The following is a 23,813-nucleotide window of genomic DNA, read 5'->3' as shown; positions in this document are numbered from 1 at the left end:
TACACTTTAGCAGCAATATCAAAAGAGCTTGTGCTCATTGGATCATGTATGTTAGGATCAAAATATCAGCCTCTAAACATAACCGACTCACAATTAGCTTTTATATTTTGCACAAAGATGGGTGTTAGGAAACACTGAAAATACACATCTATGACTAGTAACCCAGGTAGTTTCGATAAGCTAAAGACAGAGAAGTTATACATGTCAATCTATCAGGCCTTTGTAAAGCAAGCGTCAATCGCAAGTTAAGATGAATGCCCCTACTGTATGTGTGAAATGCAGAGGAGGCTGGTGGGAGGAGCTAAAGGAGGACAGAGTCATTGTAATGGATGGGATGGAATAAATGGATTGAATCAAACATGTGGTTTCCATATGTTTGATATGTTTGACTCCAATCCATTTACTCCACTCCAGCCATTACGATAAGCCTTTCCTACCAGCCTCCTCTGGAGAAAAATGTCACCCTGTCATGAGGTCAACTTAAATGCAAAAATAGTCCTACACAGACCTGCCACAAATAGTTATGCATAGACCTGCCACAAATAGTCCTACATAGACCTGCCACAAATAGTCCTACATAGACCTGCTGTATGGGCTTAGTAGACCATCTGTGGGTCTTCACCAATGCAATACATCAACCTAATTAGGGTCACAAGTCAATAAATCAGAATTTAAAGGAAAAATGACTCAGTTGATAAATGAAAACTCTGGTCATCATTACTCACCCCTGAGAGCTAATTTCTTAAATGGTTTGCCTGCCTGCCACCGTGCAATTCAATAGTGCAAGTTATATTTTACACTTTGTTTTCTCAAAAGGAAAACATGCAATGTAGCAGCTCATGGCTAAGATTGACAGGGTTTGCTGAAACCGGTGTTCAGTTAGTTGAAATATATGTGTGTAACTCTAGTTTTCAAACGAGAGCATTGGAGGATTTGTCAGAAGTTGGCTTCAACCTCATGTCAGAGTACACCCCTCGGTGAAACTGGGTCTGTATGATGTCCCTGTGGGTGCCCGGCACACCCAACATTCATATTTGCATTTCTTCTTCCATTCATTTCTCCTGCACTCACAAACAATAACAAAACTCACCAACGTGAAATATGACACAGTAGCCTCAGACTGAGCACACCTGGCTGGAGTAGATTGTAAAGCAATGGAAATAAGTATAAATCATATGGAGAATACATATACAGTACATAGTACAAATTAATATACACACATAGGTGAATGCAATGAAGTGCTTTTAAACGGATCTTTGATCACCATAGTTACTCAACATCATCTACTTATGGACCAAAATAACCACCATTATTAAGTAGAACATACTGTATGTATAAAACGGCATACATCTCAGGCTAAACTCTTAGAAAAAAAGGTGCTATCTAGAACCTAAAAGGGTTATTCGGCTGTCTACATAGGAGAACCCTTTGTAGAACTCTTTTCGGTACTAGGTAGAACCCTTTTGGTTCCAGGTAGAACCCTTTTGGGTTCCATGTCGAACCCTTTCCACAGAGGGTTCTACATGGAACACAAAAGGGTTCTACTTGGAACCAGAAAGGGTTCTCATATGGGGACAGCCCCAAAAAACTTTTGGAACCCTTTTTTCTAAGATTGTATATGTTTGGTATATACCATCAAGCCACAACAGCAAAAGCTATTCTATATGACTTGATATTTCATAATGGACATTTCACTAGTAATTAACATCCACCTGAATGCAGTCACTGAAATCCATGAGGGCACTTTCTTGGCTACCACATTACCGAAGAGTTGAAGTATAAAACATCATAAGAAATGTATTGATTTTGAATTATAAATTATAAATCTCCATATGTACAAATCTTCACGTTTCTTTTTACATATACACATATTGATAAGGCCGTCAAATCAGTAGTCCTCTGTTTCGATTGGTCCAGGGACTGTTAAACAGAAACGTATTCCTTAAAAGTGACCGTGAGACAGTTCGTGGTGATGTCAGTGATGACAATGTTGCCCATAAAAGGAGAGAACTTTAAGACAGGCTCTTTTTCAGCCTCCTCTGTTGTTGTTGTTGCTGTTGTTGTTGTTGTCGTTGTTGTCGTCTCTGACTCCTGTACCACTGCAGTTGGATCCTTAGGCTCTGGTTCTGGCTCTGGCTCAGGTTCAGGTTCAGGTTGCTTTCTGGTTCTGGAACAGCTAAGATCCATAGGTTCTTCCTGACTGGTGCTGGAGTCCGTAACCTCATACCCATACCCGCTACTGCTGCTCCGGTGGGGGACAATGAGGTGGAGGTCCATGGGTTTGTCCTGGGGCGGAGTGGGCACAGCACTGGGGACACTGATGCTCCTGGAGCTCAGAAACTTTTTACACGCCCCCCTGTCCTCCTCGGGGTGGGAGAGCTTGCGTTTGCGGTCGTTATTTGTGGTGGGGAGTGTCCGGATCTGGTCCATAGGGCTAGGGGTGGGGAGGCTAGTATCCATCGCCCAGGGGGAAGGGGTTGGGTTGGTGGTTAGCTGTAGGGGGTGATCATCCGGTAAGTCCGCCTGGCCCCTCGCAACCTCTGTGTTGTATTCCTCAGCCGTGCTGGGCGATGGTTTGGAGAAATGTCCGTCTTCTGGAGAGCATTTCTTGGGATGCTCAGCGGCCGGAGGGGAACTGGCATTACAGATCTCTTTAGGGACATTGGTGGTCCCCTGTACCTTGGTCATGTCTGACTGCTCGGCGTGTTGAGGTTTCTCTTCTCCAGTCAAGTCTGAAGAGTGTTTACCCTTGGCCGCCCCAGCCTTGTTGCCGTCCATGTACTTGCTCATGACGATGACGATGCGTCCATTCTTGTTCTTGTTCTTGATGATCTTCATCTTGCTGCTGACGGCGCTGGGTAGGGCTGCCTCCTTTGGGCTGGGCTTCAGGGCGCATTCGCTCTCAGCCTCGTTGACACGCACCACTGCTTTCTTCATCTCCACCACCGTCACGTCTTTGACTTTGCTCAGGCAGCCCGTGTTTTTGTCGCGAACCCATTTCTGCTGCAGTGCCGGCGGCAGGTTCCACCCAGGGTTGGGATTGGTGGGCGGACTGGGTTCCTGACCGTTGACCACGTCTTTGGGCCTGGTGGACTGGGTGTTGTACATATTGGGGTCAGGCTGGTAGTGGTGGTGTTTCTTGCTGTTGAGCTGATAGAATAACTTCTTCTTCCCGTTGCCTAGCTGGTCCGCTGAGACTTCCTGTTTGCTGGGCTGGTACTGGTGGTGCTTCTTGCTGTTCAGCTGGTACTGTTGGGGCTGGGAGCGGTGCATCTGGATCGGGTCTGACCTGAGGTGGTTCTCGGTCTCCGGAGACGTCTCCTCGAATCCAGCAGGGATGCTGGATCTCCGTGCAAACGAGGGAAGCTGAAAAAGTCGGAAGACAATGGAAGGTTATTATTCTAGAAAAATGAAAGCACTCCTTTCAGCTTTTATTGTTCGGGTTTAACTGACGAGGGAAATAGAAAAGGCAAAAGATAACCAACAGAAATCTATCCTAAGTCTACATTTATGCTATGTTGCTTTTCATAACTAGTCATTAGCCTTAGCCAGCAATCCAATAGGACATTATCAATCCCCTCAAGGGTAATTCAAAGACATTGTCAGAGCACAAGAATACAATATCATTGCATAAATTATCCACATACTGTAAGCCTAAATGCAACACACAGGCCTTGGCTAATGGCTACATTTGTACATTGGGATTCAGATGTTATCGGAACATTACATTCTAGTTCCTGGCTATCCTGGCATATTTTTATTTTTATTTTTTATTTCACCTTTATTTAACCAGGTAGGCTAGTTGAGAACAAGTTCTCATTTGCAACTGCGACCTGGCCAAGATAAAGCATAGCAGTGTGAACAGACAACAACACAGAGTTACACATGGAGTAAACAATAAACAAGTCAAAACATGGTAGAAAAAAAAGAGAATCTATATACACTCTATATACAATGTGTGCTAAAGGCATGAGGTAGGCAATAAATCGAGTAATTACAATTTAGCAGAGATACTGGTGTGCAAAAGAGCAGAAAAGTAAATAAATAAAAGCAGTATGGGGGGTGAGGTAGGTAAATTGGGTGGGTAGTTTACAGATGGACTATGTACAGCTGCAGCGATCGGTTAGCTGCTCGGATAGCAGATTTTTAAAGTTGTTGAGGGAGATAAAAGTCTCCAACTTCAGAGATTTTTGCAATTCGTTCCAGTCGCAGGCAGCAGAGAACTGGAAGGAAAGGCGTCCAAATGAGGTTTTGGCTTTAGGGATGATCAGTGAGATACACCTGCTGGAGCGCGTGCTACGGGTGGGTGTAGCCATCGTGACCAGTGAACTGAGATAAGGCGGCACTTTACCTAGCATAGCCTTGTAGATGACCTGGAGCCAGTGGGTCTGACGACGAACATGTAGCGAGGGCCAGCCGACTAGGGCATACAGGTCGCAGTGGTGGGTCGTATAAGGTGCTTTAGTAACAAAACGGATGGCACTGTGATAAACTGCATCCAGTTTGCTGAGTAGAGTATTGGAAGCTATTTTGTAGATGACATCGCCGAAGTCGAGGATCGGTAGGATAGTCAGTTTTACTAGGGTAAGTTTGGCGGCGTGAGTGAAGGAGGCTTTGTTGCGAAATAGAAAGCCGACTCTAGATTTGATTTTGGATTGGAGATGTTTGATATGAGTCTGGAAGGAGAGTTTGCAGTCTAGCCAGACACCTAGGTACTTATAGATGTCCACATATTCTAGGTCGGAACCGTCCAGGGTGGTGATGCTAGTCGGGCGTGCGGGTGCAGGCAGCGAACGGTTGAAAAGCATGCATTTGGTTTTACTAGCGTTTAAGAGCAGTTGGAGGCCACGGAGGGAGTGTTGTATGGCATTGAAGCTCGTTTGGAGGTTAGATAGCACAGTGTCCAAGGAAGGGCCGGAAGTATACAGAATGGTGTCGTCTGCATAGAGGTGGATCAGGGAATCGCCCGCAGCAAGAGCAACATCATTGATATATACAGAGAAAAGAGTCGGCCCGAGAATTGAACCCTGTGGTACCCCCATAGAGACTGCCAGAGGACCGGACAACATGCCCTCCGATTTGACACACTGAACTCTGTCTGCAAAGTAGTTGGTGAACCAGGCAAGGCAGTCATTAGAAAAACCGAGGCTACTGAGTCTGCCGATAAGAATATGGTGATTGACAGAGTCGAAAGCCTTGGCCAGGTCGATGAAGACGGCTGCACAGTAATGTCTTTTATCGATGGCGGTTATGACATCGTTTAGTACCTTGAGCGTGGCTGAGGTGCACCCGTGACCGGCTCGGAAACCGGATTGCACAGCGGAGAAGGTACGGTGGGATTCGAGATGGTCAGTGATCTGTTTGTTGACTTGGCTTTCGAAGACCTTAGATAGGCAGGGCAGGATGGATATAGGTCTGTAACAGTTTGGGTCCAGGGTGTCTCCCCCTTTGAAGAGGGGGATGACCGCGGCAGCTTTCCAATCCTTGGGGATCTCAGATGATACGAAGGAGAGGTTGAACAGGCTGGTAATAGGGGGTGCGACAATGGCGGCGGACAGTTTCAGAAATAGGGGGTCCAGATTGTCAAGCCCAGCTGATTTGTATGGGTCCAGGTTTTCCAGCTCTTTCAGAACATCTGCTATCTGGATATGGGTAAAGGAGAAGCTGGGGAGGCTTGGGCGAGTAGCAGCGGGGGGGGCGGGGCTGTTGGCCAAGGTTGGAGTCGCCAGGAAGAAGGCATGGCCAGCCATTGAGAAATGTTTGTTGAAGTTTTCGATTATCATGGACTTATCGGTGGTGACCGTGTTACCTAGCCTCAGTGAAGTGGGCAGCTGGGAGGAGGTGCTCTTGTTTTCCATGGACTTTACAGTATCCCAGAACTTTTTGGAGTTAGAGCTACAGGATGCAAATTTCTGCTTGAAAAAGCTGGCCTTTGCTTTCCTGACTGACTGCGTGTATTGGTTCCTGACTTCCCTGAACAGTTGCATATCGCGGGGGCTCTTCGATGCTATTGCAGTTCGCCACAGGATGTTTTTGTGCTGGTCGAGGGCAGTCAGGTCTGGAGTGAACCAAGGGCTATATCTGTTCTTGGTTCTGCATTTTTTGAACGGAGCATGCTTGTCTAATATGGTGAGGAAGTAACTTTTAAAGAATGACCAGGCATCCTCAACTGACGGGATGAGGTCAATATCCTTCCAGGGTACCCGGGCCAGGTCGATTAGAAAGGCCTGCTCGCAGAAGTGTTTTAGGGAGCGTTTGACAGTGATGAGGGGTGGTCGTTTGGCCGCGGACCCGTGGCGGATACAGGCAATGAGGCAGTGATCGCTGAGATCTTGATTGAAGACAGCAGAGGTGTATTTGGAGGGCAAGTTGGTTAGGATAATGTCAATTAGGGTGCCCATGTTTACGGATTTAGGGTTGTACCTGGTGGGTTCCTTGATGATTTGTGTGAGATTGAGGGCATCAAGCTTAGATTGTAGGACTGCCGGGGTGTTAAGCATATCCCAGTTTAGGTCACCTAACAAAACAAACTCTGAAGCTAGATGGGGAGCGATCAATTCACAGATGGTGTCCAGGGCACAGCTGGGAGCTGAGGGGGGTCGGTAGCAGGCGGCAACAGTGAGAGACTTATTTCTGGAGAGATTAATTTTTAAAATTAGAAGTTCGAACTGTTTGGGCATAGACCTGGAAAGTATGACAGAACTTTGCAGGCTATCTCTGCAGTAGATTGCAACTCCTCCCCCTTTGGCAGTTCTATCTTGACGGAAAGTGTTATAGTTGGGTATGGAAATCTCAGAATTTTTGGTGGCCTTCCTAAGCCAGGATTCGGACACGGCAAGGACATCAGGGTTGGCAGAGTGTGCTAAAGCGGTGAGTAAGGCAAACTTAGGGAGGAGGCTTCTGATGTTGACATGCATGAGGCCAAGGCTTTTTCGATCACAGAAGTCAACAAATGAGGGTGACTGGGGACATGCAGGGCCTGGGTTTACCTCCACATCACCCGAGGAACAGAGGAGTAGTAGGATGAGGGTGCGGCTAAAGGCTATCAAAACTGGTCGCCTAGAGCGTTGGGGACAAGGAATAAAAGGAGCAGATTTATGGGCGTGGTAGAATAGATTCTGGGCATAATGTGCAGACCAGGGTATGGTGGGGCACGGGTACAGTGGAGGCAAGCCCAGGCACTGGGTGATGATAAGAGAGGTTGTATCTCTGGACATGCTGGTCTCAATGGGTGAGGTCACCGCATGTGTGGGGGGTGGGACAAAGGAGGTATCAGAGGTACGGAGAGTGGAACTACGGGGTCCATTGTAAACCAAAACAATGATAACTAGCCTGAACAACAGTATGCAAGGCATATTGATATTTGAGGGAGACATACAATAAGGCATAAAGTGATTGCAGGTCTTGATTGGGAGAGCTAGCTAAAACAACAGGTGAGATAACAGCAGCTAGTCTGCTAACACAGCAACAGCAGGTAAAAATGGCGACGGCTAGGCAGAGAGGGTCGGATTAACTACACACAGATCCTGAGTTAAAGCACAGAGCCGACAGATAAAACACAAATAAACGGAATGGAGTACCATGAATTAATGGACAGTCAATAAAGGACACAGACAACCGATCTATAACTTTGTGTGAGGAGAGCATCCAGTCAGTGCTCTCCTCCTGGGATTCCTTCCTCCATCTTCTCAGATCCCTCTCCCTTCTTTCCCTCTCCACTTCCCATGCATGACCCACCCCCCCAGGCCACGAGAATGCTATTTCAGAAAGGGGAGGAAGACGCTATGTCTGTGACCTCAGGGTCACTTAGGTGCCACTAGACATGTCACGCTTGATCCTTGATGTCAAACCACGTGTGGTTGTAGCAATGTGGTGTGTCTCTTAAAGGCCCACTTTGTACAGACATTTTTGAGGATTGTCTATCCTTGCATCCATATCTATGAACTTGAGAGTGGTTACATTTCTCCAGCCTTATCCGTCAGCTTTGTAGCAAACTAAGTGGCAGGGCTGCCATTTTGTTGTTTTTCAAATGAAGTGGGTCTTTCAGGGCTTGACTACTCGTAGTAATAAACACAGTGGCACTAAATCACTAGCCGTTTGTAATTAAATCTGGCTCCAAGTGTGTTCTTACAAAATCCTCAACCTCAGGGAACTGTGTTCTGTTATTCTTTCACTTCTGCTTTGAATAATTCTAGAAAAGGCACATTTTAGAGCTAACAAATTGCACGCGTGAAAATGGAATGGCATACCAAATTCCCCATAGGCAACATGGTTATTCATTTTGGGAGGAGAAAATAACACTTGTAAAATCTTAAAAGGGAAACATCCATTTGCACATGTGGCTATTAGCATAAAATAAAATGAATGCGCTCAAGCAATGCTTCCAGAGCCTGAGGCAACAAACTGGGTTTCAAGATGAGTGTGTAGGCCAGACCAGCTGGAGGACCCCATACCTCTCTCTCTCTCTCTCCTAATGCAAATCTACTCAAAATAACCACAGATATAATGACAGGGATCTCCAAAACACCTGACACTGGTGTGTTACAGGAACTTCTGTTCTCTTTCTCTCTCTGTCTTTCTGCTGTTCAGTGGCATCGCAACTGCAGTTTAGTGGCATGTCAACAGAATGGCTGACTGAAAATCCTGTTATTTTTAAACAAATGGAACTATTAAACATAAAAACAATATGGACAATAAGGTGGGGATGATGATCGTTACCTGGACTAAGAGATGTTTTGGTTTTGGTCCACGTTTACGATATCCCATCAACTGTTCCTGTCTCTCTCTGTAAAAGATGATGAAAAAAACATATATTTACCATGAGGGTGGAGGTTGGCAGGAAACATCATCTTGTGTCATCAAAAAATGTTTGACGTATTGACATACTGGTAGCTTTACAACATATTAATGAACTGTACATATTGACAGATGTGCACAAACAATACAAAGTTTGCAAATATATCACTCTATTGGTCTTATTAATAATTCTGTAGCATCTCTAGACCAAATTATTTTTTAAATAATCTCTTCAAGGTTGAAAGTGGAATTCTGATTTTGAAGGCTAATGAAGACCCGAGTGTGACCTGCTGCAAAGCATTCTGGTCTGTCTGTATTTGCATAACTCTCTCCATAGTAATATGCCAATCATTCCATATTCTCATTATAATGAAAGAATTCAATTAGTTCTACAGCAGGGGGAGAATCTCCCCCTCTCTTTTCCACATCCTCTCCCACCGATAGTCCTTACACCTACCTATGGTTCTGTCACAGTCAAATCCTAATTAGGGTCACATGGTGTGTATGAAATTGAATAAATACAAGGTTGAAGTAGGGTTTACTGAAAATGAAATAACTGCAGCACAACAGCATCTACCCTGCATAAAGATTAGGTGAACACAATGGTCTATTATTAACTATGCACATTTGAATATATTGGGTTGTATTCCCGAGTAAATTACACTCACTGAATAAATGCATTTATAACTAGATTCCAGAGAACTATAGTCTAACAAGAATAACATTATATTTGTTTGGGTTTACAAAACTCTCCCCACAAAAAGAAGAGAGAGAGCTGTGCAGGACGTTATGATTCTGTTGTGATCATATGCACAGTCATGTCCATATGAAATAATTGCTCCCTGGTTGAGGCCTTAAGTCATAACAAGCTCGTAAATATAACCCACTGGCCCAATGGCAGCTGGACTCGACGCACCCGCACCGCTGTGCATTAGCGCATGTGGCTAACACACAGCATTAATGTAGTAGGCATACTATGCTACGGTATGAATGTTTAAGCAAAACACTGAACAAACCCGTGATGACACGGCCAGTCCCCGTGAACTTTCTGCATCATAAAGCAATAACGTGGTGTGATTTTACACCGGAGACGTCCAGCGGGGCAACCTCCCTTTACAGAAGATTTGGCAATTACAACCTCCCATGTCGATTCCCCTCCCCCATCCCCCGGGACCAGAGCAGAGCGAGCCGAACACACAGGCCTGCTCCTTCCCTCCCCACAGCGCAGAGGCAGCGCTCTGAGACCGACCGTCCAGCCCAGACACAGACAAGGCCGCCGGGGGACTGGAGAATATGAGGTCGCCAACTGGAAATGCCGGAGAGCAGTGGATGTCAATTACGGTTTCCATAAATGTGATACCCATCCCCCGTCCTTTAGGCCTTCAGCCTTCTATGCATCTCCCTGTCCCCACACCGACGTGAAACACGGAGTGGTGGTGGTGGCCTATGGGGCGGGTAGCCTAGGTTATCCCGTGGGTGAGAGAGAGACCAGCCGCCTGCACCACGCAATGCTGTTGTGATACGTTGTTGGAGTGAAATGACTGCGACATATGTTGTCATTAACGCAATCGAGTATGCATGACATTGCTTGTGATGTAGACTATTTGTGAATTTGCGGCGCAAAATTGTTTAAGCCCTATAGGCTTTCGCCCAGACATAATACTGTTATGCAGCCTTGCTTATAATCAACTCTTATAGATACTCCAAAGGTTTTAGCGAATACAAATATTATTCCGATCAATAGTTATGAAATAAAATGTGGTTTAAAATATCCCATTGCTTTTGAATGTAGCCAAACGATAGGCCTAATCATTCGTCGCCTGAATCTTAAAGCTAATGGTTGAAATCAGCCCACGTTTCGGACTACACAAGAGTGGTTTTGTCATCATAAGAACTTTCACAATGACATATTCATGAATTGACTCACAGGGACCAGACTATCAAAATACTAGTAGGCCTATATGCGCAAATTCGTCGTTCATTCACAATAGCATCCCATCGCCGTTATTTCCTGCACCTGCAAGACTGGCTCACTTTTGACAGCAGCCCAAGTCTCCGATTGTAATAGGCTACACAATAGGGCCGCAAGCAGGTAAATTAGGCCAATAGGAAGATTGCTAATGAAGGATATTGACTTCATACATATATTTACATAGTTTATTGATGGACAACCTCACACCGAATGTCTAATTCCAACAACTTCCTCCGTTTATTTTTCTCCGTTTATTTTATAGCAGTTCTTTGCATAGGACTAGCCTACATTAACTGCCATGCCGCGGAGCATGGACTCATTGAGACCCAGACCTTGACAACAAGCCATGGATTTGTCTAGGCTATTAAAATGCAGAATGCAGAATTTAATACTAAAACTATGCACACGTGCGCGTATCTAATCAATCCATACGCGTGTCTTTGGAGTTCTCCCAACATTCAAACACATCCCCCCATGGGAGGCGGTGTGGTATATGAATAACATGCGCTGCTACCCGCCGCCCCCCTCTTCTCGTGACCATATAAGGTCATGACTCAACTCGAGGCTGCTAGGCCATATCCAAAGTCTCTCACCTGTTTTGGAACGCCACGAGAAGGCGCGGGTCAAGGATGTTTTCCTCGGGTTCCCATGTGTTGTATCTGTAGAAAGAACAGAAAAAAATATGTAATTCATGTTGAGAAAAACAACATAGGCTATTCCCTTTTACAATATAGAGGCTAAGGTTGTCCCTCAATATATGATGGGTTATGAAGTACATACTGTTCTTGACTCTAGCGTACAATGTCGTTACAGTAGTCTTCATGCGTAAAGTAGCCTATACACCAGCATGTTCCATGTGTTACAGCCTACTAATGGGTTCATCTCTTGGATGATTCACTATGTCTGGCAGGGGAAGCCAATTCCAAAACAAATGCGGATCATGCCTGCCATAGCAAATAACCCTGGGTATGTCTCAAGTAGGCTACGCGAGAGAGAGAGAGAGAGAGAGAGCAGTACACAATTCAAAAGACAGGGTAGGGTCCCTGCTCTATCCAAACGCGAACGGTATAAAACCAATAATCTTTGCACTGTGCACCGAGTTACAGTCGGCCATTTTAACACCACTGTCTCGTAAATTCGCTGGCAGTGCAGATATAATTAAAACGGGATTACATGGCTGTGCCTACCCCCTTCCCTCGCATAAATTAGTGAAGGCATCCGTATCGCTCTCCCTCTCTCTTTCTCGCTCCCCTCTATCTCTCTTTAGCTCGCGGCCGCGTCCCGGTAGCTGCCTTTCGAGCGAGGATTTTTTGTTGAAAAACAAAATCGGTTGCTGCCTGCAAAATCCACATATGGGTACTATAGTGTGTCCGAGCATTTAAAATCATATGCACGATACAATATTTCACACTTACTTGGGAGACCACCCTCTCCACTTTACCAGGTATTCTATTTTGCCCTGTCGGAAAAGGGAGAAAGAGATTTGGTGAGAAAACCGATAACATTCGAATTGAGCTCAACGCTATTGAAATGTGCATTGGTGAGAAGTTTTACCTTCCGAATGCGCTTCTTTTCGATACCCTCCACCGCAAAGACGTGCTCTCCCGCGGCAGGTAGCTCCATTCTGGCTTGAATCCGTTTGAAGCGAACGAACGTTGAAATACGTTGATGCCTTCGTTCACTCGGTGCGTTCTCTCCTTTGGTAGTTTTCCAGTTATAAGAAACCAAACTGTAATCCCTCCACCACTCCTCTCTCTCGCTCCTTCTCGCTCTCTCTGTCGCTCTCTTGCCCTCTCTCCTCTCTCCTCTCTCTCTCACACACACTCTCGCTGGGTCCTGGCTCGAAGGCAGTAAGCAGAAAGATATCCACAGTCCACACTAGTGGGGCTGCAAGAACACTTCATGCAATAGCCAGGCACATGACGTCAGAGCGAAGAGGGGGAGGTGAATGGCAGAGGTTTGTACCCGCTCCGTGTGTGTGGAGCAGAGTTGGGCTGCAAGAGACAGGCAGCTATGGAAATTATAATCCATTACTGTATAATTTACATCCACGAGAAAACCATACCTTTGTTGACTAAATATGTATCCTATACCAGGTTCATTCGATCAGCACAATACGTATGTTGAATTGGAATCTTCCAATGCCATTTAGAAAAATAAAATACAAAAATGTAGTTTGAAAACATGTTTCATGTTTAGGACTTTTCAGAGGTGTATAACAACATGGTATTAATGCTTTATAGTCTATTTTCCCCAACATTATACTTGGCAATTTGTATCATCAACTTGCTGGGAATAGAATGGAATAGAACAGAATAGAATATAAGGCGCAGGTGCAAAGTCTTCTCCGAATGTTAGACACATAAGAGCCTGTCGATACGATGATCGTGTCTGTAAATGTAATAGATACATTAATGGTTTCATGCAATGGTTTCCATGCAATGGTTTCAAGAATAGCTCATCAAAATACGTTATGAAAGAGTTTTCATAATGAAGCCTAAGAGCCGAAATTGGTCAGTGGGACAACACGTGTCAACCTTCAGATGAATATACACGTGTTGTTGTGGATGCTGAACATGTTAATAATAACTTTACATTATTCAAAGGGAAATTGTGTCATATTTTAAGGTTTCCTAAAGAAATGGGCACAATTCAATGAAGAGGGGCATTCAGTGGGCATTGGTTTAATGCGACCCCAGTAGGCTATGCGCCATGTTCTTCAACGACGACCATAAGCTGCCTATTGACTTTACCTTTTGACTTTCATGATCATACTCAATGCAGTAGCCTGCTTGAATTATTTTACAATGTGGAGAGCCTATCGGTTATGAGGTTACCAAATATCTAGGTCATGCACTAGGCTACTCTACACCGAAACCAGTTTCGTACGCTCTGGTCGTTCACAAATGCCATTTGAACATTGATAGACATCAGACGGCTGCTGTGATCGATATTTTGCGTAACTTTAGGCTTATATTAGCCCTATATGGCTAAACGTGCTCTCTAAAATGTAATTCAATAATATTTCAATAGGCTATTAAAATGCATGTGCAGAAAGATACGAGCTATAGTAAAGCAACTTCATATGCTACCCTGCTGTGTCGGGTACTACTTAATTTAATAGTTGTGCCATTAATATTTAGGCTACTCGTTTGTAGGAAATGAATGATTGATTAGACGACCGATAACACCATTGCGCATTTGGTGTATATGCCGCAATGGTGACACATTTTGATCAGGTCTACCTCGAAACGATTAGACGAGGGGTAAGTCGAGAAGTCAACACCAAAATGCCAAGTATTCTAGCTGATACATAAAGCGTTTCCCTCTCAACTATAATTCAGCACCACAAGGGTTAATGCACGATCTTTCATAGAGCGGCAACCGCCAGCCTATTGCAACCAGGCACGATACAGCTCTGCCCTTCCTTATAAGGTAATAGATAGAAACCAGCGTAATATCACACCGTGTAATAATTAAAAGCCATATTTCACACTCAAAATACACACTGGGCGACGTCCTGATACCGCCTGTCGTAAAAGCGCTCGTGAAAACGACGGATTTGGATCATATTCACGGTTTTCATTTGCCCTTCAACTGCGGTCAGAGAGCGAATACGCCCTGCTCCCCTAGCAACAGCATTCGGAGCGAAATACAATTTAACTGGGACTATAGAGCCAATACAGCCCGTAATTAAATGTCATAGGTAGAGCTCACGTTTTTCTATCGTTTGCGAATTTCCTGTCTTATTAGTTAAGCGTTTTAGAAACGAAATGCAAGGCTGAAGGCAACATGAAGCCGTGGGTTGAAGACGATATCTATCATTTAGAGGTGTTATTTTCAATGGCTGTTAAATTGTATATAGTAGTAGGCTACATGTATTCATCCCCCTTCCATGAAGTCATATTAGTAGGGATGATTTTATGACACATTGAAGGGATCATTCCTTCTTCATTGGCTGCTCCTGACGCAGCCATTCTGTAATGCTGCTGCCGACTTTTTCCTGATAAGAGTTTGATGGAATGTCGCAAGTGCATTTTTGTGTTGTCTCTCACGTCGATACAAACACCCAACTCAGCACAACCACACAAAATGTCTACACACTAACCTTGTATAATCACCACTGAACAGAAACGAACGACCCTACTAAAGTAGGCTTAGAAACGCATTGCACATAATACATTGTTGTTTCAGAAGGTATTTGTCTGTTTGAACTACGTGATATGGTTTTATCTTATAGTTTTTGTTTCAGCATTTAGTTTTCAAGTAAAACAAATGTCGCCCCATTTAATAAACCATATTCCAGACGCACAAACTACTGTAGGCTGTGAGAATTCAGGTATAGGCTAAATCAACCAACCTGCCAACCCTGCGAGAATTGGTAATCATTTGGGTGTGGTTGCACATTTGCAAGTAGACTGTTTTAATACATTTTCTCACACCTTGATTACATGAAACGTTTCCCGCTGTGTAGACCTATAGCCAATGTTGTTCTCGACCCATATGACCATTATATCCGCCTCTGAACACACAGGTGCAGAAACTCACTGGTTTGGCTCCAGGCTCGGATGCATCTCTAGTCAATAGCTGTGCCAATAGTTTTAGGTAAATGCAATCAACTTCGGTTGTTCATTCCGACTAATACAGGATTAGGATGCCTAAATACAACCGTTTCTAATTGATATAGTTGGATGTGTATTGAAGAAGGTAGGTCTTCCATTCCAACAGTGTTTCTATCGCACCACCTTGTTTATTTTATAGACAGCATTTATTTAGCCGCGTTGAATCCAAACATTGTCAAATTATTCTAGGCCACATTTCGAGTTATGAAAGCAGCAATTGAACAAAACAATTACTTTAATTGATTCAAGTTTATTAACAGATAATTGCACTTCATAAAGCGGGAATAGGCCTATGCGTCAAACGGTAGGCATAATGTACCAATGCTGCTCGCAGTGTATCTCACAGTTTCTCCATAACATACGTTCATAGACTAAGTCTATAAAACTTGTGTCTATTTGTGACCGGATAAAGTATACCATATTGTAAGAACCGTGGACGATTTTTACCCACAATTACTACGTTATCTTATTTACACTAACTTCTCAAGTCTGGGAAACAAAATACATCGTTTTTGTAGTGTAAAGCAACTGTAAAATTGACACAACAGCCGAGCCAAAAAGACAGAAGAAATGTTTTCAAATGAGAAATGGCATGGCACATGTTCTAAAAATGTAAAACATTTCAGCTACTGTTAAGCTATCAGATATGAAGGTCAACATGCGGTGGATTGCCACCCCTGTTGGAATGTCCATGACGGTGTTACAGAAAACGGATGTTAGGTATGCATGCACATACATGGGCCTGGGTTAGAATGAAGAAGCTGTTTGTTTCGTCATCCCATGGGTAGCTCATTTATCATAGAATGGATGGTGGAAGCACTGTGCCATTTAATACATGAAATAACTGATGGTTTACCACTGTTTATCAGACTGGGCTAAGCCTTTGGGCAGGAACATACTTTATAGAATACACAAATGTGGTGGTCTCATATGTTGTATTTCGTTATTACTTGTGTACATTTGCACTATGTGTAGATCTTCACTATACCTCAGATGGCAAGAGAGGTCTGCAGATCTCCAGGAAGTGAGAGAGTAAAAGAGTTTGAGAAAGAGGTGTGCATGTTTGTGTATGTGTGTGGCTGTTTGTATATCTGTGTGTGTTCAGCAGGGCCCAGGGTCAGGCTAAACCGTGATCTCTGCTCCCTTCACCGTGGGGAGTCATGGGGCGGTGAGGAGAGAGATGCTGGGTGAGATCCCAGACTATGACCTTTACACAGCCTCATCCCAGAGCCTCTCTCTCTCTCTCCGCTCACAGTCTCTCTCTCACAGCCTGCCTGTATAATCATCCAACCCACAAAATGGTGTCTGCTTAGAGAGGGCTTGGCACTTGTAGTGCCCAGACTGTGCCAACTGGGGAAATGGAGAGATCTGGGTGGCGGGGCAAAGTGGGGCAGAAGAGGGAGAGAATAAAAGAGAAAGAGGAGAGAGTGAAGAGGGCAAAGAGAGGGAGAGGTAATGTCAAAAAGAGAAGGATAAGAGGATTAGAAAGGGAGGGATGGGAGGAGGGAAAGAGGAGAGAAAAAGAGAGATATGAGAGAGAGAGAGAGAGAGAGAGAGAGAGAGAGAGAGAGAGAGAGAGAGAGAGAGAGCGAGAGAGAGGCAGCAGCACCAGCAGCAGTAACAGCAGCAGGACCACAACGGATGCCTGCATTGCTCAGCCAAGCATCTGATTCATCTCTCACAGAAAGATGGAAGAAAAGAGGATTGGATGAGGGGACAGAGTGGAGGGGTAGAGGGGTAGAAGGGGTTGGGGGGTATTACAAAAATGTTAAGAGGGCCCTACAGCCATTCTCACAACGCTCAGTGGGCGGTCATTAAGCCCCCCTATCAAACAGGCTGATGTGGCAGGGAGAGGGGGAGACACACACAGAATTAGGAGGGGACGTTTTCCCTCTATGAGAATGCAGTTTGAGATTCTTCAAGCTGTACACTGTATATCTGGCAACCTTGAAACACTTGGATTTTCGACAATGCGGTTTAGCTTATTCCAAGCCTTGTCGAATTAGCAACTCTATTATGGGGAAGGAAGTGATTTTGTTTGCACGCTTGGAAAAAAAGCATAATCAATGCATTGTAATCACTGCATTAATTTTTGTCAATTCTGTCACAGTAGAATATGCCAAGTAAACATATGAATTCATTGAAAATGATATGATAATACAGCTGGTCATTTTAAATCCAGACTCCTAGCATTGAGGTTTTAATGCAGCTATCTCCCTTCATCTTGGTTTGTTTCTGACATATGTTCAATTATGATAATGGTAACAAATGAAAGCCATTAGTATCCAATTAATCTTGGCACGCTGCAGATTTTAAAGGCCCAGTGTAGTCAAAAACGTGATTTGCCTGTGTTTTATATATACTTCCACACTATGAGGTTGGAATGATACTGTAAAATTGTGAAAATGATGATAATGCCCTTTTAGTGTAAGAGCTGTTTGAAAAGACCGCCTGAAATGTCTGCTTGTTTTGGTGGGATGGAGTTACAGATGGTAAATTAGTTAATAGACCAATAGAGAAAGAGAGTTCCAAACTTCTCTCCCAATAACAGTTAATTTTAAGTTTTCCCCTCCCCACTTCGACCCCTCCTGGATAGTACAAGCCAAATTCTTCCTTGAGAAATTGCTCTTTGCTAAGAAGCAATTTTTCTTTCTTTTTGACCATTTTAATTGAAAACAATCACGGGAAGGAACTTAATTATTACCCAGAAATGATTTGATATTGTGATAAAAATGGCTACATTCGACCTTTAATGCAGCCTACAGCCTCTGCATCAGCCTGCATGGGCTGTGTGTATTAATGCGGGAGGGAAGTGGAAATTCCTCCTCCAGTGTCTTTGTCAGGCCCATTGTTGTCGTGTGGGGCTGGTCCATGGAGAGGAGCTCTCTGTGAGTGTGGGCTGCCTCACTTTCCTCCCTGCCTGCCTGTCGTCGTGTGGGGCTTGCTCAGTCACCCCCCCCCCCCACCCCTAACCCTCCACCCCTCCTGCGACCTCCCTCTACTCCCATACCCAGGAGCCTGAGCAAGGGGTGTGTGGGTGGGAGTGAGGGGGAGTGGGGAGGGGGGCTGATATAGAGCACCATGCTCCCTGGGGATGGCGGGTCTAGTAGGGTGTGTGTGGTGGAATCCGCTGCAGCAGACCTGTCAATAGTGTATCGAGCCACGGCGCTATGCTGGGCTGGGATGCAGTCTATGTACAGTCTTTGGATTCTACAGGGCTGTAGTATACAGCCGAGACTGAGCAGGCATAACACACAAATACAGAAGGAATAGATACAGACTACTGCCCTCAATACCTATGTAGCAAATGCAGTTTCCCACGCCAGCTGTGAGACAATGTATGTTTCCATGTTTGACCGTTAAGATGTGGTTTCATCTTTATGAACTACAGCCCACTGTCTCTTTGTTCTTGTAACGTGGAGTGGGTCCATTCATTAGTGTCTCAGGCTGACATCCCATAACCGGAGCTCTTTCTTCAGATTCACTTCCTCTTCCTGGCTCCTGTTATGTTAATGATGAGTGGCATAGCTAGGCCCGTCGTCTTTGGCTGAGTGCTTATAATCCTTGTTGTCTTCCCCCTCCGTCTCTTGGGACGGCTTATTTGCTTGTTTTAATTGCATTTTAATTTACAATAGCCTGGAAAGGCTGTGACGAGAAGCTCTCTCTCTCTCTGTCTCTCATATTCTAAGAGACCTCTAACAAACAACAATAGCAACGTCAAGTGCAGCCCACACCGCGTCTCCAAGTCAACACAACAAACCAGCAGGTATATATCACAACCTGGTTTACTCTATAGTGTATATGAGAGGTCAGCGGCGGTTCAAAAACAATCAACTGTCTGGCCAGATAGAATTGACAGCGAGAGTGGCTGGATGTTAGAAGTCGATGATGTAGATGGAAAGAGCAGGTCTAATAAGAGGAAGGGTTGAGGGGAGAAGAGAGGAGGCAGACAGACAGTTTAATGTGCCGGCCTATCTATATGGAAATTCAGTCACTCTGGCTCCTGCCATGCTGATTCTTTTTTTTATTTCAGACTTGATTTTGATTGGCTTCTGGGAAAGCAAAGAGGAGTTCAGAAGAATAGTCCAGAGATAAGGCTGGCTTTCTTATTTGGGCAAAGAGCACAATGCGGATTAGAGATTTGTATTAAATCTATAGAGACAGTAGGGCTGTGGTAGGAGGACTGACGTTTTGTTTCAATCACTTAGACATTTGCAGTCCACTGCGTTTTGGGATTGGCACATAAGAAACAAAGGCATGGATGAATGGATTTGTTTTCTGTCTTTTTCCCTCTCTCTCCCTCTCTCTCCCTCTCGCTCAGTATTCTCGCTCTTTTTCTTTCTTTGTGGGACTCGTGTGTCAAAAATCATAAAAATACTGTAAACATCCACGCACGCACGCACACAATAACAAAATACACAAATGTACTTCCCACTTTCCTCCTCTCATGTTTACCTACACCTGAGGCTGATGTCCTACGGCATTTCTCTCTCTCTCTCTCTCTCTCTCTCTCTCTCTCTCTCTCTCTCTCTCTCTCTCTCTCTCTCTCTCTCTCTCTCTCTCTCTCTCTCTCTCTCTCTCTCTCTCTCTCTCTCTCTCTCTCTCTCTCTCTCTCTCTCTCTCTCTGTGTTTGTGTATGTTGGTGTGCACTTGTATGTGCATGTGTGTGTGTGTGTGCATGCTTTAGTGCCTATGTGTGCACATGCATGCGTGTGTGTGTGTGTGTGTGTTTCTCAACCACTCATCAGCCTGACATACCTTGTAACATGCATTAGAAAAAAAGAGAACGAAATCACTGTCATGTCCCACAGTGAAGTGTCACTCTCAGTCAATCTGTCCCCTCTTTCACCTAGCAGACCCTCCCAGTGGCATCCATATACCAGCTGACCAACAATAGAGACCCTGCTTCATAATGTGCTTCCCAAGACAAAGAGACAACATACCACAGATACAATGGAGGCTGGTGAGGGGAGGAAGGCTCATAATAATGGCTGGAATGGAGTCAATGGAATGGTATCAAACACATCAAACACCTGGTTTCCATGTGGTGGTTACCATTCCATTGACTCCATTCCAGCCATTATTATGAGCCGTCCTCCCCTCACCAGCCTCCACTACACAGATAGAAGAAAGCACTACACAGTAAGCAATGAAAGCTAAAACATTTTAAGCTGTAAAAGGTCTTATTCAGCAAAGTGTTTAATTGATAACGATGCTATGGGTGTTATCATTAGAAATATATTTGACAGCAGGAGAGACGGTATTCACCAGGATAGGAGGATTCCATTGGTTATTTCAAGCCTCTCAAATGACCTGCGCCCCAAATGGCACCCTATTCCCTTTATAGTGCAGGGCCCTGGTCAAATGTAGTGCACTATATAGGGAATATGGTGTAATTTGGGACTCACCCAAGGTCTCCAATATTGTTTCTATATGACATACTATATGTCTCATGTCTGTGTGATGGTTATTTAAAGGGAGCGGTATGGATTTTCTCCCCCATTCAACTTAATGGTAAATCAATAGCCTAGCTGGATAAAAGATGGGAGACGGAATTGAAGTGGAAACACAGAAACAATATGAATAAATACATATTTAAACTGCTGTTTTTAATCTAATGGGCTGGTTTATGTTTTTATTTTTCTTATACTTTTATTGAGCACCAACGTGCTATCACTGTAAGTATGTTTGGTTGGGGCCTCCCGAGTTGCGCAGCAGTCTAAGGCACTGCACCCGGGTTCGATCCCAGGCTGTGTTGCAGCCAGCCGAGACCGGGGGACCCATGAAGTGGTGCCCATGAGGCGGCGCACAATTGGCCCAGCGTTGTCCGGGTTAGGGGAGGGTTTGGCCCAGCGTTGTCCGGGTTAGGGGAGGTTTTGGCCCAGCGTTGTCCGGGTTAGGGAGGGTTTGGCCCAGCGTTGTCCGGGTTAGGGGAGGGTTTGGCCCAGCGTTGTCCGGGTTAGGGGAGGGTTTGGCCCAGCGTTGTCCGGGTTAGGGGAGGGTTTGGCCAGCCGGGATGTCCTTGTCCCGTCGTGTTCTATTTACTCCTTGTGGCGGCCGGGCGCATGCACGCTGACTTCGGTCGCCAGCTGTACGGTGTTTCCTCCGACACATTGGTGTGGCTGGCTACCGGGTTAAGCGAGCAATGTGTCAACAAGCAGTGTGGCTTGGCGGGGTCGTGTTTCAGAGGACGCATCGCTCTCGACCTTCGCCTCTCCTGAGTCCGTACGGGAGTTGCAGCGATGGGACAAGACTGTAACTACCAATTGGATACCACGAAATTAGGGAGAAAATGGGGTAAAAAGTAAAAATAAATAAAAAGTATCATTAGTTGGATAGTTGGTGGTTTGAATATTGGAGGTTATTATTGGCCAGAACATACAGAATGTTGTAGGGAGAAATGCTGTATAAAGCAGATACATTCTATCCAGAACAAAGTGACGTTTAAGTGTGTAGAGGTGCGTTTCCTGTTTTGTTTGGATTGGGAACGTGTACGCGTGTATGTTTGCGAGTGTGTGTGTGTGTGTATGAGCATGCATCCGCATGTGTACGCATAAGCCTGCATGCGTGTGAGAATCCTGTCAGCTTGCAGTCATCTGACAACATGTTCCAAAAGGGATATTTCCACGGGCCCAGGGAAGGGAAGGGAGGAGGGACAGGTTGTTACCATGACTTATGGATTTCTCTGCATTTTCCGACAGCACTGAAATATGGGAGAGGAACAGAACAGTAACTCATTCTGGGAAACAGAATAGTACAGGCAGAGATGAAAACATGAAAACTGAGGAGAGGAGAGGAGAGGAGAGGAGAGGAGAGGAGAGGAGAGGAGAGGAGAGGAGAGGAGAGGAGAGGAGAGGAGAAGAGGAGAAGAGGAGAAGAGAAAAGAAGAGGAGAAGAGAAAAAGAAAACCCACCACTGTGGTCATGAACTCATGCTGGATGACATAGAAGGTGAGATGGATCCTCTCAGAAGCCTTTCCATGATCTCAGTCTCTCTTCCTATCGTTAACACAACAACCAGCAGCAACACACCCTTGTGTGAGTCACCAGCCATTCAGTCACCACACTCACACTAACGTCGCCTTTGCTTTGTGTAGGGGTCAAGGAATCACACTAAATCCTGTTTAATTATTTCTACCACCATAGCTGATAGACTGTGTCACATTTTCATGTTCTTCTCTCACTCTGTGGTAGCTTGGTTCCACACTTGCCTACTCCTTTGTGCTTTCTTGCCTACTCCTTTGGTAAGTGTAATGGCAACAACCATAGGAGTTGGCTATACAGCACAAACAGATCTGAGACCAGGCTAGGGAGGTGGAGGGTGTGGATGGAAGATTACTAGATGATTCAGGTACAACGCCTTCAGAAAGTATTCACACCTCTTGACTTTTTACACGTTGTTGTGTTACAGCCTGAATTTAAAAGAGATTACATTGATATTTTGTGTCACTGGCCTACACACAATACCCCATAATGTAAAAGTGGAATTATGTTTTTAAATAAGTATTCAACCCCTTTGTTATGGCAATCCTAAATACGTTCAGAAGTAAAAATGCTTAACAAGCTACATTACAAGTTGCATGGACTCACTCTGTGTGCAATAATAGTATTTAATATGATTTTTGAATGACTACCTCATCTGTGTACCCCACACATACAATTATCTGTAAGGTTGAGAAGTGTTTTTCAAACACAGATTCAACCACAAAGACCAGGGAGGTTTTCCTTTGCCTCGCAAAGAAGGGCACCTATTGGTAGATGGGTAAAAAAAAGCAGACGTTGAATATCCCTTTGAGCATGGGGAAGTTACTAATTACACTGCAATACACCCAGTCACTAGAGAGATCAAATCAAATCAAATTGTATTTGTCACATGCTCTGAATACAACAAGTGTAGACCTTACAGTGAAATGCTTACTTACAAGCCCTTAACCAACAATGCAGATACAGGCATCCTTCCTAACTCAGTTGCCGGAGAGGAAGGAAACCGCTCAGGGATTTCACCATAATGGTACTTTAAAACAGAGTTTAATGGCTGTGATAAGAGAAAACTGAGGATGGATCAACAACATTGTAGTAACTCCACAATACTAACCTAAATGACAGAGTGAAAAGAAGGAAGCCTGTACACAATAAAACATTTCTAAAACATGCATCCTCTTTCCAACAGGGCACTAAAGTAAAACTGCAAAAAATGTGGCAAAGAAATTAACTTTTTGTCCTAAATACAAAGTGTTGTTTTCGGCAAATCCAACATAACACATCACTGAGCACCACTCTTCATATTTTCAAGTATGGTGGTGGCTGCATCATGTTATGGGTATGCTTGTCATCGGCAAAGACTAGGGAGTTTCAGAAAAGAGAAACGGAATAGAGCTAAGCACAGGCAAAATCCTATAGGAAAACCTGGTTCAGTCTTCTTTC

At 44.5% G+C, this 23,813-nt stretch overlaps 1 protein-coding gene across 1 annotated transcript; it reads right to left on the bottom strand.

Annotated features, from left to right (window-relative positions):
- Positions 1 to 1,469: 1,469 nt before the first annotated feature.
- Positions 1,470 to 12,575, bottom strand: cbx4 (chromobox homolog 4 (Pc class homolog, Drosophila)). The gene is made up of 5 exons (XM_038986214.1): positions 12,323 to 12,575; positions 12,184 to 12,227; positions 11,362 to 11,427; positions 8,719 to 8,785; positions 1,470 to 3,366 (listed from the first exon to the last, which is right to left on the bottom strand). The coding sequence occupies exons 1-5, from the start codon at positions 12,389 to 12,391 to the stop codon at positions 1,924 to 1,926; spliced, it is 1,689 nt and encodes a 562-aa protein (XP_038842142.1). The 5' UTR covers positions 12,392 to 12,575; the 3' UTR covers positions 1,470 to 1,923.
- Positions 12,576 to 23,813: the final 11,238 nt, after the last annotated feature.

This window comes from Salvelinus namaycush, chromosome 3 (assembly GCF_016432855.1).
Source record: "Salvelinus namaycush isolate Seneca chromosome 3, SaNama_1.0, whole genome shotgun sequence".
NCBI lineage: Eukaryota > Metazoa > Chordata > Actinopteri > Salmoniformes > Salmonidae > Salvelinus > Salvelinus namaycush.
This window is presented reverse-complemented; position numbering and strand designations above follow the sequence as displayed.

Coding starts and splice junctions, on each gene's coding strand:
- cbx4 (XM_038986214.1), bottom strand. CDS start 12,391: ATGGAGCTACCTGCCGCGGGAGAGCACGTCTTTGCGGTGGAGGGTATC. Junction 11,428..12,183: donor TGGAGAGGGTGGTCTCCCAA/GTAAGTGTGAAA, acceptor TTCTTTCTACAG/ATACAACACATGGGAACCCG. Junction 3,367..8,718: donor CAAAACATCTCTTAGTCCAG/GTAACGATCATC, acceptor CGACTTTTTCAG/CTTCCCTCGTTTGCACGGAG.